Here is a 15,942-nt window from a genome sequence, read left to right as displayed (position 1 = left end):
GGGACATTGTCCAGAAAAGGAGAAACAGTGACCTAACCAATTATCTTGAGATGTCTGCAAGGTATTTTCTTTTCTTTCTTTCTTTTTTTTTTTTTAAAGATTTTATTTATTTATTTGACAGAGAGAGATCACAAGTAGGCAGAGAGGCAGGTAGAGAAAGAGGAGGAAGCAGGCTCCCCGCTGAGCAAAGAGCCCGATGTGGGACTCGATCCCAGAACCCCGAGATGGTGACCTGAGCCAAAGGCAGCGGCTTAACCCACTAAGCCACCCAGGCCCCCTGCAAGGTATTTTCAAAGGGTGTCTAGACTGAATATATGGAAAGAGAGAAAGTAAATGTAGAAAAATGCTAACTGGTGCACTGAGGTGAGGGATATAGGTTATTACTATTCTTGCAACATTTTTTTATATTTCACAGTTCGTGTGTGTCGCTGGGTTTTGTTTGGTTGGTTGGTTGGTTTTGTTTGAAGTAATGAATGGAAGTTCCAAGTTCTCTTTAGATGGAAATTCCCAAAGCGACACCTTAGGTTTCTGAAGTAAGTGGATTAAGAGGAGTTTCTGTCCAGGCTGATCCCAGCTCTCTTCTCCCACCGTGGGAGTTGGCACAGACCCCGGGACCTGACCTCCTCCGGCATTTAAAGGACTCAGCACGGAGGCAGAGGCTCTCACCTTTGTGAAAGATTTGTGCATCTGGGGTCGCTGCAAAATAGCATTCCCTGACCGGGAATCGAACCCAGACCACCGCGGCGAAACCGCTGAATCCTAGCCACTAGACCACCGGGGAGCTGCCAGTACATTGTTTTTAAGAAATACAAGTACCGGTCGTCCAGCGGCAACCATGGCGGGTCAAGAGGATCCGGTGCAGCGGGAGATTCACCAGGACTGGGCGAACCGAGAATACATTGAGGTCATCACCAGCAGCATCAAGAAAATCGCGGACTTTCTCAACTCATTCGATATGTCTTGTCGTTCAAGACTTGCAACACTAAACGAGAAATTGACAGCCCTCAAACGGAGAATAGAGTACATTGAAGCGCGGGTGACAAAAGGTGAGACCCTCACCTAGAGCTATGCCATGCTGCTGCTGGGAAGTTGCTTCATGGAACGCAGGCCGACGTGGGAAAGGCCCCAGCAGCCTCAGCTCCTTCCTCTCTCCTTAAAGAGCAGCAGGGCTTATTCTTGTTTTTGGTTTTTATTTATTTTATTTTTTCAAAAGTGTGGCCTTTGGGTTCTGCCATGTACGTCGGTGTGTGATGTGGCATGTGAGAAGACATCCAGGGAAGCTCTTGGAACCAACATTAGGCATTTTATCTTTGAAGTAACATTTTGTAGAACTATCTGTCAATGTATGAGGCGCTCAGAGCCAGACGCCTGGGACTCTGTTAAGGTCCTCCCCACCTCTCTTTCTCTCAGACTTTTCTTACAACTCTCATTGCCTCTGCATTGATTCTGGAAACAGTCTTTGTCTCCTTTTCACCTTTGGTGGGGTTTGGGAGGCAGTCCTGGCCGAGACACCTATGCCCTGGCAAGGTGGCCGCCAGAGAATGTTGTTGCTAACCCACCAGTTTCTTGTCCTTCAAGGCCCCCACTTGGCTTGGGGCCTCTCTTCGGGGCCGACATGTTCAGAATTTTCTTTCTGTCACTTGGGGTATCTTTGCCTCTCATATTTCCCTAATAAACTCCTCAACTTTAAAAAAAGAAAAAAGAAAAAAAAGAAATACAAGTACCTTCTGCATTAAATTGTGACTGATTCCTGTCTGCCTATTCTTCTCGGTGGGTGAAGCACGCTCCTCTCAGGAATTGACTTCTAAGGCCATTTGCTCCCTGCTCTTTTAATAAAAAGAGCCCTATACGAAAGACCTCACGCTGTATGAGACAACGGTCGCGCCCCGAGCCCCTTCTGGTCCTCAAGTCCGGGCACCAATCCCGGCCTGGCAGCCACTCATACCCACCCTAGGGACGCGCCTTCGCGAGGCGGCCGCGCGCCAACACCAAGTTGCGAAGAGGACGCGGGAGCACGAGGCGCCCGGCGCGACACCCCGAGGTCCCCAACACCGTCCTCCGTAAACTACGGAGAACGCAGCAACCCAGGCTGCGCGGTCCGAGACCGCTTTCAGGAAGCTTCCGCGGCCGGGAACCGGACCCCGGGTCCCGCCCCACTACAACACGCCGCCCTGCGCTTCCCCGCAGCTCTCCACGCTCCGCCGGAACAGTCTTCTTCGACGCCGGCCTTTCTCCGGCGCCACACAGCCGCTCCGTCCGAAGTCGCGTTTCTTGTCTCGTCCGCCGCGGTCCCGGAGCCACACATTCTCCCAGCGGCCCGCCTGTGGCTAACAACTCTCCCGATAGCGGGGGCGAAGACTCCGGGCCGGGCCGCCTTGGAGCCTCTTCAGGGCTCTGTGCGTCCAACGAGCCTCTCTTCGGGGCCGACACCGAGGAGCAGGCAGGGGCAGCGCGGCCCCTCTCGCTGGGTCTGGAATACCACGCGTTTTCCCTTTCCGCCTACAGAGAAGCTCCAAGAAGCGCTCGGTTGGGTTTGCGGGAACCCAGCGTCAGTGACGCTAGTGTGTTAGTTTGTGGTCCTCGAGGGCTGAGTGCCCTTCCTTTCTCCTGTCCACGCGGGACCGCAAAGGGTCCCCCGATGCGACAGTAAGACGGTGAATCCTCTCTACTGCCTGGGCGGGGGAGGAGAAAAATAGAACTTGGAGGGAAGGAAAGGGAGGAAAAACTAATGAAATTTCGGGATGGAATGATCTTTTGGAACTCCGGTCGCTGGTGAAGATGAGGCAGTCCAGTCACATCCTCAACAGCAGTCTGAGCCAAAGAGAAGACAGCACTGAGGGCGGTGTCCAGTGAGTGTGCTGCCTGCACTTCCTCAGGGTGGGAGCGCTTGAACTCCGAGCGTGGAGAAAACTCGGTAAACACTGCACTAAGAGGAGCAACTGCTGGAGAAAGTGGCACATTTCTTCCCCCAAACGTTTTAAGCTTATTTCTAAAGGAAAACGAGAGAGAGAAAGAGAGAGAGGGGATTTCTCAGCATTTTCGCTGTTAGCACTTCACTCTGAGGTAAACGTGAAAAGCCCTCCAGACACGGCTTTCTGTGAAAACGCCTTCACCTCTTTGTCCCTCCTAAGTTAAAAATTGCACTCTGCGACCTGTTGAACAGGGAAACTACAAAAAGCAAATTAAAGGAAGTTTCAGGTATTGTTAAAGGTAAAATGAAATAGTTCTTCAACAAATGCTGTTGGGAAAACTGGACAGCAATATGCTGAAAAATGAAACTGGACCACTTTCTTACAACATACACAAAAATTAATTCAAAATAGATGAAAGACCTAAAGGACAGGAAACCATCAAAATCCTAGAGGAGAACACAGGCAGAAACCTTTTTGACCTCAGTAGAAGTAACTTGTTACTAGACACATCGCCAGAAGCAAACAAAAGCAAAAATGAACTATTGGGACTTCACCAAGATAAAAGGCTTCTGCACATGGAAGGAAACAGGCAACAAAACTAAAAGGCAGCCTACAGATTGGAAGAAGATATTTGCAAAGGACACATCTGATAAAAGGTTAGTATCCAAAGTCTATAAAGAACTTCTCAAACTCAGCACCCCAAAAACAAATAATTCAATTAAGAAATGGGCAGAAGACATGAATAGACACTTTTTCTCCAAGGAAAACATCCAGATGGCTAATAGACACATGAAAAGATGCTTGGCATCACTGATCATCAGGGAAGTACAAATCAAAACCATGATTAGATACCACCTCACACCTGTCAAAATGGCTAAAATTAACAACACAAGAAACAACAGGTGTTAGTGAGGATGTGGAGAAAGGGGAATCTTCTGCACTGTTAGTGGGAATGCAAACCAGTGCAGCCACTCTGGAGAACAGTATGGAGGTTCCCCAAAGGGTTACAAATAGAACTACCCTAGGATCCAGCAATTGCACTATTAGGTATTTACCCAAAGGATACAAAAATACAGATTCCAATGGGTACATGAACCCAAATGTTTATAGCAGCATTATCAACAATAGGCAAACCGTGGAAAGAGCCCAAATGTCTATGGATTGATGAGTGGATAAAGATGATGTGGAATGCAATGGAATATAATCCAGCCTTCAAATGAAATCTTCATATTTGCAACTATGTGTACTATACTAAATGAAGTAAATCAGTCAGAGAAAGACAAAAACCATATAATCTCACTCATATTTTGGAATTTAAGAAAGAAAGCAGATGAACATATCGGAAGTGAGGGAAAGAAGAGGAAACAAACTATAAGAGACTCTAAGGATAGAGAACAATGGGGGGGGGCTAGATGGGTAATGGGTCTTAAAAGAGGGCACTTGTGATGAGCACTACGTGTTGTATGTAAGTGATGAATCACTGAAATCTACTCCAGAAACCAATATTGCACTGTATGTTAACTAAGACTTAAATTAAAAAAAAAACACACACACACACACACACACACACAAAAACAAAAAAACTCTTCAAAATGAATCTCAAGACCGATTAGGGAGAAATCGAACAATCCTAAAATTTGAATGGACTCCCCCTGGGTTCTGAATAGATTTATTCTCTTATCAGGTCTTCAAACGAGTTCAGTACAGTTGGCCTGTATGGTATTGGATATTTTAGACCAGGCAAATGTCCTAACACGTAGCCTTTGCCAAGATACCGCCTAAAACAACGTACAAGCATGATTAAAACGTTGGGCATAAGTTAGTCAACTAGAATAAGTGACAGCGGCGGGAATCGGAAGGACCGCCGCTGCCCAGAGGACCGCGGAGAAGCGCAGAGAGAAAGGGCGGGCGAGGGCAGAGCGCGCAGGGCAGGCGCGGCGGGGCAGGCGGGAGGCCGGGCAGAGCGCGTCCTCCGGTTCCTGGGAGGATTCCAGGCGCCGAGCAGCGGCCACGAGCCGAGAACACCGACCGCCCCGCAGCGAAACGGACCACCGATAGACCCGGAGGGCGGGTGACCCCCGGCCGGGCGGAGGGGGCGCCTGGGGCGCCTGGGGCTGGGACGCACGTGACCCGCCGCCTCCGGGAGCTGGAGAGTCGGCGGGGCGCCTTCGGCACCGGGGCGCGTCGTTCTGGATGTGGAAGCCCTGCGTCTGATGCGGATCCCGAAGCCAGACTGACGGCGGCCCCCGGCTCTTCGCTTCCTCGGGGGAGACGCGGGATCCCAAACCGGCGCCGCAGCGGGGCTGCGGTCCCTTTACCTGGAGGGTCGCGAGGGCTTTCAGGGGCTTTTTGCACTTAGGAAAGAAGGTGGTGGGCACAACAGTAGGGGCAGGACGGAAGCTGTTCAGGCTCCGGCATGAAATCCCGCCGCGTGTTTCGTTTCCGTAGTGTAGTGGTTATCACGTTCGCCTCACACGCGAAAGGTCCCCGGTTCGAAACCGGGCGAAAACAACAGTCTTTTGCCCCCTAATCTTCGTGTTGACAACACACAAGGGAGGACGCTTGGAGCCAAGGCAGCGTGCGCAGCCTCATTTTCCTTTCAGAGAAACAAACACGAAGCCAGGCTGCAGCTCCCTTGCTTCCTGACAGCCTACTGCGCACTTGACAACCTCGCCTCGTTCGTCTGCTGCCGGCCTCGCTGGAGAGCGGGGGCCACAACCAGTCAGGCAGGCCGAGAAGGGCACCGGGGACAAAGCCCAACGCACGTTTCCTCTACCTCCAGAAACCCCCTAACCTGCTCCACTGGCGCCTCAATCCGCTCTACAGGCGGACAGGCACCCGGGCTCGGAGAACCGACCACGTCCTCCGGAGCAGTACACTTGGCTTTCCCGCAACAGGTGGATTTGCCCCACAGAACCAAAGAACACGAACTGCACCTGGGACTCGTGGAGTCGGCGTTTCAGGCTCCACCCGATGAGCCCACGGGGGCGCCGAGGAGCCCTTCAGGTGCCATCATCAGGACAGCCCTTGAGCTAGTTGGGAGGCCACCAATAGAGGGACTCTCTGCTCCTCACCCGCACCTTACTCATCGGGGAACCGAAGCTCACTAAGAGAGCATGGCCTTGGCTCTGCCACACACAGGGGTAAAGCTAGACTAGAATGGAGCACCGACCAGTTAGCTTGGGGTCAGACCTCAGAGCCCAAAGTGCCGCTGAGGCTGGGAGAGGTGCTGAGCAGCGGGGCAAGCACGGAGCCTTGGGCCGCTGGGAATTGACCCCATTTTTGGTCTGTCCCTCTGGTAAATCCAACTTTTACTGCAAAGGCCAAAGCAGAGATCTTGCAAGGTCTACTGACAGTCTAGTGGCTAGCATTCCCCTCTTTGACAGCCACTACCCAAGTCAAGGAAACTCTTTTCCCAGCTTGCCAGCATGAAGAAGCCTATTCTTAATCCCCAGAGGTAGGTGTGTCCCAAGTTTCCGGTGCAGAGAGCCCCTGCTCTGCTGGTGAGGCTTGGCCTGAGGGTCCAGAGCCATCTCCCAAGCAGGGAGAGGTGAGATGTTATGTCTTGTTATGCCTTTACCTGGTCCTAGCTGCAGTCTGAGTCCAACCAGACACATAATGATTGGTGTGTGTTCAACACCCTCAAGTGGAGTAGTGACTGAGCTTTCATTTTCATGACCCCAGTGAAGCCCAAGGATGCTACCGATGAGGTTTTATACTTTGTACTTGCTTTCCTGCTGAATCTGTAACTCAGAAGGGGAAAAAACGGTTTAGCTGTGGATAAATTAGTGGTCTCAGTCCTAGGTACAAGGGAAAAAAATTCAAGATGTTAGTAAGGATAAATCTCAAATACTTTTAACAAATCTGAGGGGTAGCTCAGTCAGTTAAGCAACTGACTTTTAATTTCAGCTCAGGGTCATAATTTCAGGGTCATAAGAGAGACCCCATGTTGGGCTCCACTGCTCAGCAGGGAGTCTGCTTGAGATTCTCTCCCTCTACCCATTCCCCTGCTCCATGCGCTTGCTCTCTCAAATAAATAAATATATCTTTTTTAAAATTTTAATAGTTGACATATTATGACATAGAAAATGTTTAATGTCATGTCATTTTTTTTTTCATGTCATGTTTCTCAAGAGAACTCCTTGTATACATCAGACTGGTGTAATCATTTTGGTCTAAAAACTGCTCTATGCTGTCTTCCCGATTTTCTGACAACTTAGAAAATATTGATAGTATAGTATTCTAGTTTGTACAAGTCTTGGTTTAATTTTCTCCTCAGAATCCTAATGACACTGAACATCTTAAATTACCTATCCTGGTTTTATTGGTCATTGACGAACTGTAATTCCAATAACTAACTTTACACAATTTAAAATTATGTGTTCCGGGGTGCCTGGGTGGCTCAGTGGGTTAAAGCCTCTGCCTTTGGCTCAGGTCGTGACCTCAGGGTCCTGGGATCGAGCCCCGCATCAGGCTCTCTGCCTGCTGTGGAGCCTGCTTCCCCCTCTCTCTCTGCCTGCCTCTCTACTTGTTTGTGATCTGTCTGTCAAGTAAATAAATAAAATCTCTAAAAAAATAAAAATAAAATTACGTGTTCCATTAAATTAAATATACTGGATACCTAACATATACCATATAATATCTTTTAAGTGAAGATTAAGTTTTTAAAATTCTAGAAATCATCACAATTAATTATTCCACTCACAAACTTCAGTAAATGTTTTAGGTATAATCTAATACATAATTCCAACATATATTTCTCTACTATGTGTCAGCTCCCTTTGAGATTTTAAGATCTATTAAGCTCTTTAAATGATATTAAATTGAATTAATGTGTAATCTTTGCCTGGACAATTTCTAATTAAAAGAGAAATAACAGGGGTGCCTGGGTGATTCCATTGGTTAAGCATCTGACTCTTGATTTTGGCTCAGGTCATGATCTCAAGGTCCAGAGACTGAGACCTGCATCATGCTCACTGCTCAGTGGGGAGTCTGCTTGAGATTTCCTCTCCCTCTGTTCCTCCCTGCTGCTCTCTCTCCCTGTGTCTAAGATAAATAAACAAATCTTTAAAATATATATACAGAGAGAGAGAAATAACAAAATACTGTTTTTAATATAATGTTGCTGCATATTTTTATAAATTATAGAGTGGCTACAGGTTAACAGGTTGATAGGAAGTGTGAATACCTTTGGGGGTGTTGGTACAGGTGGTCATCATTGTCATTTTAGGAAGTATAAAATACATGCAATGTCTGCTCCAGGAAGTAAGGAGTTGTTACTGGAGGCCTGGTTTTTCCTGGAGTGCTTGTTTATAGAAAATATCTTTAAATGACTGGAGGGGAGTCAACATGGAATTCTATGCTTCCTTCCCCCAAAAAAAGTCTTTCAAAAATGAAAGTGAATAATGACATTTACATACAAATGCTGGAAGACTTCATCACCAGCAGACCCACAGTGCAAAAAATGTTAAAGGAGTCATCCAGGAAGAAGGACACTGATACCAGACGGGACTCTGCACATAGCCAAAGGAATGAAGGACAACAGAAATGATATTGGCATGGAAATATTTTCATTTTTCCTTATTATTTAATTAATAACTATCATTTATTTATTACTAATTAATTACTTATTAATTAATATTCTGTTAATTTTTTATCCTTATTATTTAAATCTTGGGGGGTGCCTGGGTGGCTCAGTGGGTTAAAGCCTCTGCCTTCGGCTCAGGTCATGATCCCTGGGTCCTGGAATGGAGGTCTGCATCCTGCATGGGGCTCTCTGCTCAGCAGGGAGCCTGCTTCCCACCCCCCCCTGCTCCCCCCACCCTCACAGGCCTCTCTGCCTACTTGTGATGTCTGTGTGTCAAATAAATAAATAAATAAAATCTTTAAATCTCTGAAAACAAGGAACAGATTAAACAAAGGTAATGACGATGGATTGTGAGGTTTATAACATGCAACATAAAATGCATGACAAAACTAGCATAAAGACAGGTAAAGGAAAAATGTTAAGAGATATGAGTTGACTTAAAGGTCAATTGCGGTAAATTACAGATATATGTAATTTGTATGCAGCTATAAAGCCTAAAGCAGTTGCTGAAATAACAAAAGAAAGATTTATAGCTAATAAACTAACAAAAGGAAAAACATGGAATCATGTAGAAACCATGTAATTGCTCTTCCAGCATTCTTCGGTAAGGATGTGTACAGTGTTAGCTGCATAGGACCAAGATATTATTTATGATACTAATAGCATAAAACCAACTTAATTTCAAAAGTAAATGGAAAGGGTTAAATTAATACTAACACAAAGAGGCTTCATTGTCAAAAGGAATTCAGGTTAACAACGATGACTCTACTCATGAGGATTCCTGGCGACCTGTTTTCCTCCTGAGCTCTTCTGGATCTGAGGATCCGTGACGATTTTGGCTTAGGTCCTTCTCTTGTACACAAAAGACTTAAGGACCAGAGGGTGATAGAGGCATTTCTCTCCCTTTAGGTGAGAGGATGCACAGGGTAGAAACAACTGCAAACACCGTCACCTTCTAAAAATACCACCTCGTCCCTGGGTGGGCTCGAACCACTAACCTTTCGGTTAACAGCCGAACGCGCTAGCCGATTGCGCCACAGACACCAGTGAAAGCGCGCTTCCCCATCCAACAGAGAGCAAGCACACGCACTCAACGCTAGAGGGAGCTACCCACCTTTGCAGGACAGCCGTTAAGTCTCCGAAAACCCGAAAGGTGTGTGTTTGTCGCGTTTGAAACCCGTACGTTGGGCGTTTCGAAGGGCAGTCAGCATTCCACGCCGGTGACCCCCGGGCCTGAGGCAAGAGGGGCCCAAGAGAAGCAGAACGCCTGGTGGCCTCGCGTAATGGCTCTACCAGTTGCTTCGCCTTCACCCGCCTATTATCTGCCCTGCCGGCGCCCCACTCGGCTGCGGTCGGGCGGGTAGGAGCCGGAGGGAAGGGTGCGGGGATCAAGAGAGGCAATGTAAGGAAGAGAGAAAGAAATGGGAGAGGCATAAACGCTGCAAAGTTACTTTCCAGGAGATCCCTACAGATGCACGGGCTGGATGCAGTGGAGATGATAAATGCATCAGAATAGGGAGGGAAACAGCACGAGTACCTGCAGTTGACCGATAACAAAGCAGCGCGGTAACTGGAATGAATTTGTCAAAGTTAGTAGAGCAAGTTCTCAGCTTGCCACCCCGGCTGTGGCGCGCCGTGATCGTATAGTGGTTAGTACTCTGCGTTGTGGCCGCAGCAACCTCGGTTCGAATCCGAGTCACGGCAAAGCGTCCGTTTTTCTTTGTGTCTCGAGCCGCACGAGCCACTCCCCTTACCTACAAGGCAAGGGGCCACGCTTTGGGGGGACAACAGTGCAACATGGTCAGTAGAAGAGAGGAGAACCCCGGGCGTGCTCCACGTCACCATTTAACAGAAAATGTCTAAAGATGTGATGTGCAAGCTCTCAATAAGCCCTGTGTATCGCTTCCCCTAAGGAAATGGTCTGGTCATATCGGGGGCTTTTCTGGTGGAAATATTTCACACATGAGTGAAACTTTCGTACACAAAAAAGAGCAGATTTTGGAGAGTCTGCAATACACTCCAGAACTGTCCTGGTCTACGTTGGACTCTCTAACGTTGAATAGCTAATTTTTATCCTAGAAAAGGAAAATAGCAATGTGTGTTCACAGAACAAAATGCCCAAATAATTAAGGGACAGCTATTTAAATATTGAAATGTTCAATTATCACCACGATCAAGACAGAAATTTTCTATCAGCCAAGCACGTATGGCTCTCTGATACACTTTCCAGGTAATGGCTATCCATCCCTGCTATTTTAAACTATTCTGATGTCTACCCCCACAGATTAGCCTGGTCCTTTCTTCAAATTCACATGAATGAATATACACTTTTTCTATCTAGCCATTATCAAGCAACATTATGGTTTTTATACATGTTATTGCATTTGTCACACTTTAATTCTGGTGTTAAAGATAATGATGCTAGTATCCTATTATCGTAAAACTAAAGACAAATGATAGATATTTGAGTGATTTCAATCTGCAGCATTTGAGGACTCGTACAAATGCCATTCTACAAGTCACTTGTGTATATGTGATAAATGTCCATTGAAGGAAAGGGAGCCATGGACCAGAACACACACACACACGTCTCCAAGGAGAGCAAGACCACCGTTCTTCTATGCCGGAGGTGCTAGAACGGAAGAATGGAGAGGAACAGTGAGGCAAGTCACAGAAAAGTGGAGTTTTTATTGCCACTGAAGAGTGCGTCCTCCTCCATCCTTCCTCCTGTCTCCAAGGCCCTCCCGGGGATGGACCAGACGACGGAAACGACGTTCAGTAGCGGTCGGGTGTGCAAAGTCTGGGCACCCGTTGTCACGTGTGTCTTCTGGGCCATAAGAGCGACCCCCACAGGATATTCCTGCGCTTTCGAAAGGAGCGGTGGGAGAGACGCTAACTGGGTCAGCTCCGAGAGCCGCGCGTTTCTCTAGCGGATTCCAGGCCCGTCGAAGGGCTGAGCCAGGAGCACCAGCACGGAACCAGTTGCGGGCTGCCGGAGGTTCTCTCTCCTCTCTTTGTTTGGCAAACATGGATCCAATTCCCTCCGCAGGCCCGGGAGAGGCGGCTGGGTCCTTTCCGCGGGTTGGAGATGGGTGGGTGGGAGGGGTGGCGGCTTCCGGTTCCCAAGAGCACAGAGGGAACGGAAGACTAGGAGGGAGAGGAAGAATCGGGGAGAGGCGAGGAACAGCTGGCTAGCCAGGGAAGGGACCGAGAGGGCGCGCTGGGACCGGGAGCCTGAATGCGAAGGCGGGTCTCGAGCCCCAAAGTTTCTGGAAGGGGAGCCTCCTTCCGACTTGGCTCCAGAGGGAATGTAGAGGACTTCGGGCGACGTCCCCCGTGCTTTCTCACCATTATACGCCGCGTGGAATTTCTTCGGCAGGTAGTCGCCCACGGACCTGCGAGAAATTTCGGGCCCGGTGGGAATGAGGGAGGAGAGCCAGGGGATGAGGGTTGGGGACCCAATACGAGGAGGGAGAAACGCACTTGACCCAACCAGCCTCAGTGTTTCCACACAAACCACAGCGCTGAAGAGGCCTTTGGCTCCTGTGCTTTGGAGCTATGAACCCGTGCCCACAGGCACCTTGTAACGTAGGCGTGAGACAGCCACAAATGTTTGTCATCAAGGTGTGGAGTAGGAGATACATGAAATTGTTGGAATGTCAATCCTGGGGGGCTGTTGGATCCATCCCAGGACCTTCTAGAATTGGTCCTGGATGGACTGTGGGTGAGGTACCTGCCCTGGATGGGCATGAGGAAGGGGGATGTGTAAGTGAGGTAAGTGTTCAAATATGACAAGTGTGAGTTTGTATGCGTGTGTTTGCATAATGCGTTCTCAGGGTTTTTTAAAGTGCCATCTAGAAAAAATGCCATGTACTATGGAGGAATCACTGGAGATAGCCTTGGGAAGAATGTAATTCAGAAAATACAAAAAAAAAAAAAAAAAAAAAAAAAAAAGGAGAGGGAGTGGGACACGTAGGTGGAGACCAAGGAAGAAAATACCTGTGCAAGTAATATAGGCAGACTTTCCCTGGATCCAGTAAACATCTATTGCAACTAGGGGAAAACTGTGTTGTAAAGATTTCCAAAAGAATCATTTTCACTCAGTGCTTGACAGGTTTGAAAGATAATTTCTGAATCTTCCTGGGACCATAGAGTATGCTAATACCATCATTCCTACAAGTACAGGAGCCTAATGGATTCTCCTAAGAGCATTTTAGAAGTGTTTTCTATGCATTGTCATTGATAGCTTCCCAGAGTATTTTTATTTTGAGAATATGTCACAGATTTTTTAATTAAAACTTTTATAAAATTCTAGGGGCACCTGGGTGGCTTGGTGTGTTAAGCCTCTGCCTTTGGCTCAGGTCATGGTCTCAGGGTTCTGGGATGGAGTCCCACATTGGGCTCCATGCTCTGCAGGAAACTTGCTTCTCCCTCTCCCACTTCCCTTGCTGTATTCTCTCTCTCTCTCTCTCTTTTTCTGTCAAATAAATAAATAAAATCTTAAAAAAAAAGTTAGGGACACCTGGGTGGCTCAGTTGGTTAAGCGGCTGCCTTCGGCTCAGGTCATAGTCCTGGGATCAAGTCCCACATCGGGCTCCTTGCTCAGCAGGAAACCTGCTTCTCCCTCTGCCTCTGCCTGCCACTCTGTCTGCCTGTGCTCACTCTCTCGGACAAAAAAAAAAAAAAAAAAGTTAAATCACAAGCTGAGAAAATATGTTAGCCATATTACTTTAAAATGTCTTGATTATTCAAATATATGAAGATTTAATAAATCAGTTAATTTTTAAAAACTAAACCAAATAAAAGGCAAAATATTCAATAGATTTTCTTTACAAAGTGAGGTATCTTTTTTTTTTTTAAGATTTTATTTATTTATTTACAGACAGAGATCACAAGTAGGCAGAGAGGCAGACAGAGAGAGAGAAGAGGAAGCAGGTTCCCCGCTGAGCAGAGAGCCCAAGGCGGGGCTCAATGCAGGGCTCCATCCCAGGACCCTGGGATCATGACCTGAGCCGGAGGCAGAGGCTTTAACCCACTAAGCCACCCAGGCGCCCCACAAAGTGAGATATTTTAATGACCAAATGTTATATGAAACATTTTTGAGGGGTGTCTCAGTCAAATTAAGTGCCTGACTCTTGAGTTCAGGTCAGATCTTGATCTCGGGGCTGTGAGTTGAAGGTGTGGAGCTTATTTTAAAAAATATATTCTTGGGGCGCCTGGGTGGCTCAATGGGTTAAGGCTCTGCCTTCGGCTCAGGTCATGATCCTGGGGCCCTGGGATTGATCCTGGGGCTCTGGGATGGAGCCCCGCAACGGGCTCTCTGCTCAGCGGGGAGCCTGCCTTCTCCTCTGCCTCTGTGCCTACTGTGATCTCTCTCTCTGTTAAATAAATAAATAAAATCTTTAAAATATATATATATATATTCTTGATATTTTTATTTACTTGGGAAATACAAATTAAAATATAAGGAGATAATATTACCCACCTTCCAACATGGCTATACATAAAAAGAATTAGTACACCAAATGCTGATAAGACTGTGGAACAATTGCAACTGTAGTTACTGTTCAAAACTATTCTAGAGGACTGTTGGCAGTTTCTAATAAAGTTAAACTCATACCTACTCCATGACCCAGCAATTGCAGTACACCTATCAATGCGCAAGTACATAGAAAGACTTGTACAGAATATTCAACAAACACTAAGAATATTGATCAATAATACTAACTAATACCAAATAACACCAAAGTTTCTCCAATAATACCAAAATCAAGTTATGTACCTATCAATATGGATATATTTAATATTAATTTAATATTTAACATTAAAAGGCAAATGCAAAAAATAAGCATTCATTCATTTGAATTTTGAGAATAAGCAATAGTAACCTATAGCAGATAGACTTCAAAATAATAATTACCTAAGTGAGATAGGGTATGAATTACCCGGAAAGGAGCTCAACCTATACTTCGGGGATGATGGCAATTTTTCATAACTTGATTTGGGTGATGATTACATTTGCCCACATTCAACAAATTGTATAGTAAAGATTTGTGATTTTTTACTCCGTGTGAACTATAGTTCAATAATTTACTGTTTCCATAAAAATTAGCAGATGGCAGATGGAGACAAGCTGTCATGTAGTTGTCATGACAACTTGTTTGCATTTTATTGTAAACACAGAGACCTGTTCTCATTTAGTGTTAACCCTCCCCCCAACACACACACTAATACTTGAAATATCTTTACCAGAAAAAAGGCTATGTGGACACTATTTCATTCATGAAAGCTATAGGCCAGTCTCCTTGAAAGGTATTTCATCTTTGGGGATATCTTCTGCTCAGTAAGGAAACAAGGAAACTTCCAAGGTTCACTTTGGTCCGCCACGCAAAGGTTTGTACACTGTGGAATTTACCCCTCTTCTGACTGCACCTGCCGTGGGACTAGCAGGTGTACTCGGCTCCTAAGTATCCTGTGTTCTGACTGCAGCTAACTAAGGCGCAGAGCCGGTGCTGGGATGAAAAGCAGCTCAAAAGATTGGTTTGGCACCTACTAAGGACATCTACACCTACCCTACTGTTACTTGGTTTGAACTGAGGCCGTAACCACAAGGGCACCAACCCGTATACAGTGACAGTGCCCCACAATCCTACTGGCAGCCACTGCGCTTACTGTAATTTTTATTTACACTTCTTTGGCTGTTTTATTCTTGAACACCTGCAGATCTTTGCACCGGTCTCTTTCATACTGTTCTCTGTTTCTTCCTCCCTGTTCTACATAATAAAACAACTTTCATTTCTCAGGTCCAACTCTGCCTCTTCACAGATTTCCTAGCAGTCCCTTCATCTCATCATCTCATCCATATTTGTTTCTTTTGCTCCTTTTCACATTCCTCTTTCCCACGTCTCCCCCCATGCTCCCCTGTCCCTTTATCTTTCTGGTTCCCCCAACAGCAACCAGCAGTTCGGCTTGCTCCTTGTTGGAAGGAGTAAGTGGGTCATCACAGGTCTCTGTGGTGCAACTGGTTAGCGCGTTTGGCTGTTAACCGAAAGGTTGGTGGTGCGAGCCCACCCAGGGACATGGTGTTTGCTCTTGGGAAGTCTTTGTTCTGTGGCATTCTCTCTCTCAAAATGAAGGAGGTCTATCTCACGACCATTCTGTTCTGTGCAGATCCTTTATGGGAAGATCATCCCAGATTTTCAGAAGAGCTATTTAAAGCATATGTGGGAAAGCAAGAAAAACCAGTGTTGTTCTCTGCCTCACTTTTCATACCCTGTGTACTAGTGCTTATTTAACCTTCTATGAATTAAGAGTTAGTTGCACAGGTAGTCAGGGCCAGAGTCCCCAACAAGAAAATATGGAGTCAGGACAGCTAAAATAAGACAGCACTAACATCCTGTTTTGCAGTTTAGACAGGACCACCCTAACATTCTGTTTTGCAGC

At 46.6% G+C, this 15,942-nt stretch overlaps 1 protein-coding gene, 1 long non-coding RNA gene and 4 other non-coding genes across 6 annotated transcripts; 4 read left to right on the top strand and 2 right to left on the bottom strand.

Moving 5' to 3' along the window:
- The first annotated feature begins 824 nt into the window (after positions 1-824).
- Positions 825-1,530, top strand: LOC116600554 (probable protein BRICK1). The gene is made up of 3 exons (XM_032360610.1): positions 825-1,107; positions 1,165-1,169; positions 1,220-1,530. Exon 1 carries the CDS (start codon positions 836-838, stop codon positions 1,061-1,063), a length of 228 nt encoding a protein of 75 aa, XP_032216501.1. The 5' UTR covers positions 825-835; the 3' UTR covers positions 1,064-1,107; positions 1,165-1,169; positions 1,220-1,530.
- Positions 1,531-5,350: 3,820 nt separating this feature from the next.
- TRNAV-CAC lies at positions 5,351-5,423 on the top strand. The gene has a single exon. It is a non-coding gene; the product is annotated as a tRNA-Val (tRNA).
- Positions 5,424-9,469: 4,046 nt separating this feature from the next.
- Positions 9,470-9,543, bottom strand: TRNAN-GUU. Its single transcript has one exon. It is a non-coding gene; the product is annotated as a tRNA-Asn (tRNA).
- A 588-nt stretch (positions 9,544-10,131) lies between these two features.
- TRNAH-GUG lies at positions 10,132-10,203 on the top strand. Its single transcript has one exon. It is a non-coding gene; the product is annotated as a tRNA-His (tRNA).
- Positions 10,204-10,639: 436 nt separating this feature from the next.
- On the bottom strand, positions 10,640-12,826 carry LOC116600555. The gene is made up of 2 exons (XR_004289709.1): positions 11,848-12,826; positions 10,640-11,131 (listed from the first exon to the last, which is right to left on the bottom strand). It is a non-coding gene; the product is annotated as an uncharacterized LOC116600555 (long non-coding RNA).
- A 2,679-nt stretch (positions 12,827-15,505) lies between these two features.
- On the top strand, positions 15,506-15,579 carry TRNAN-GUU. Its single transcript has one exon. It is a non-coding gene; the product is annotated as a tRNA-Asn (tRNA).
- The last annotated feature ends 363 nt before the right edge of the window (positions 15,580-15,942 follow it).

The sequence above is a fragment of the Mustela erminea genome, chromosome 10 (genome assembly GCF_009829155.1).
Source record: "Mustela erminea isolate mMusErm1 chromosome 10, mMusErm1.Pri, whole genome shotgun sequence".
Classification (NCBI taxonomy): Eukaryota; Metazoa; Chordata; class Mammalia; order Carnivora; family Mustelidae; genus Mustela; species Mustela erminea.
This window is presented reverse-complemented; position numbering and strand designations above follow the sequence as displayed.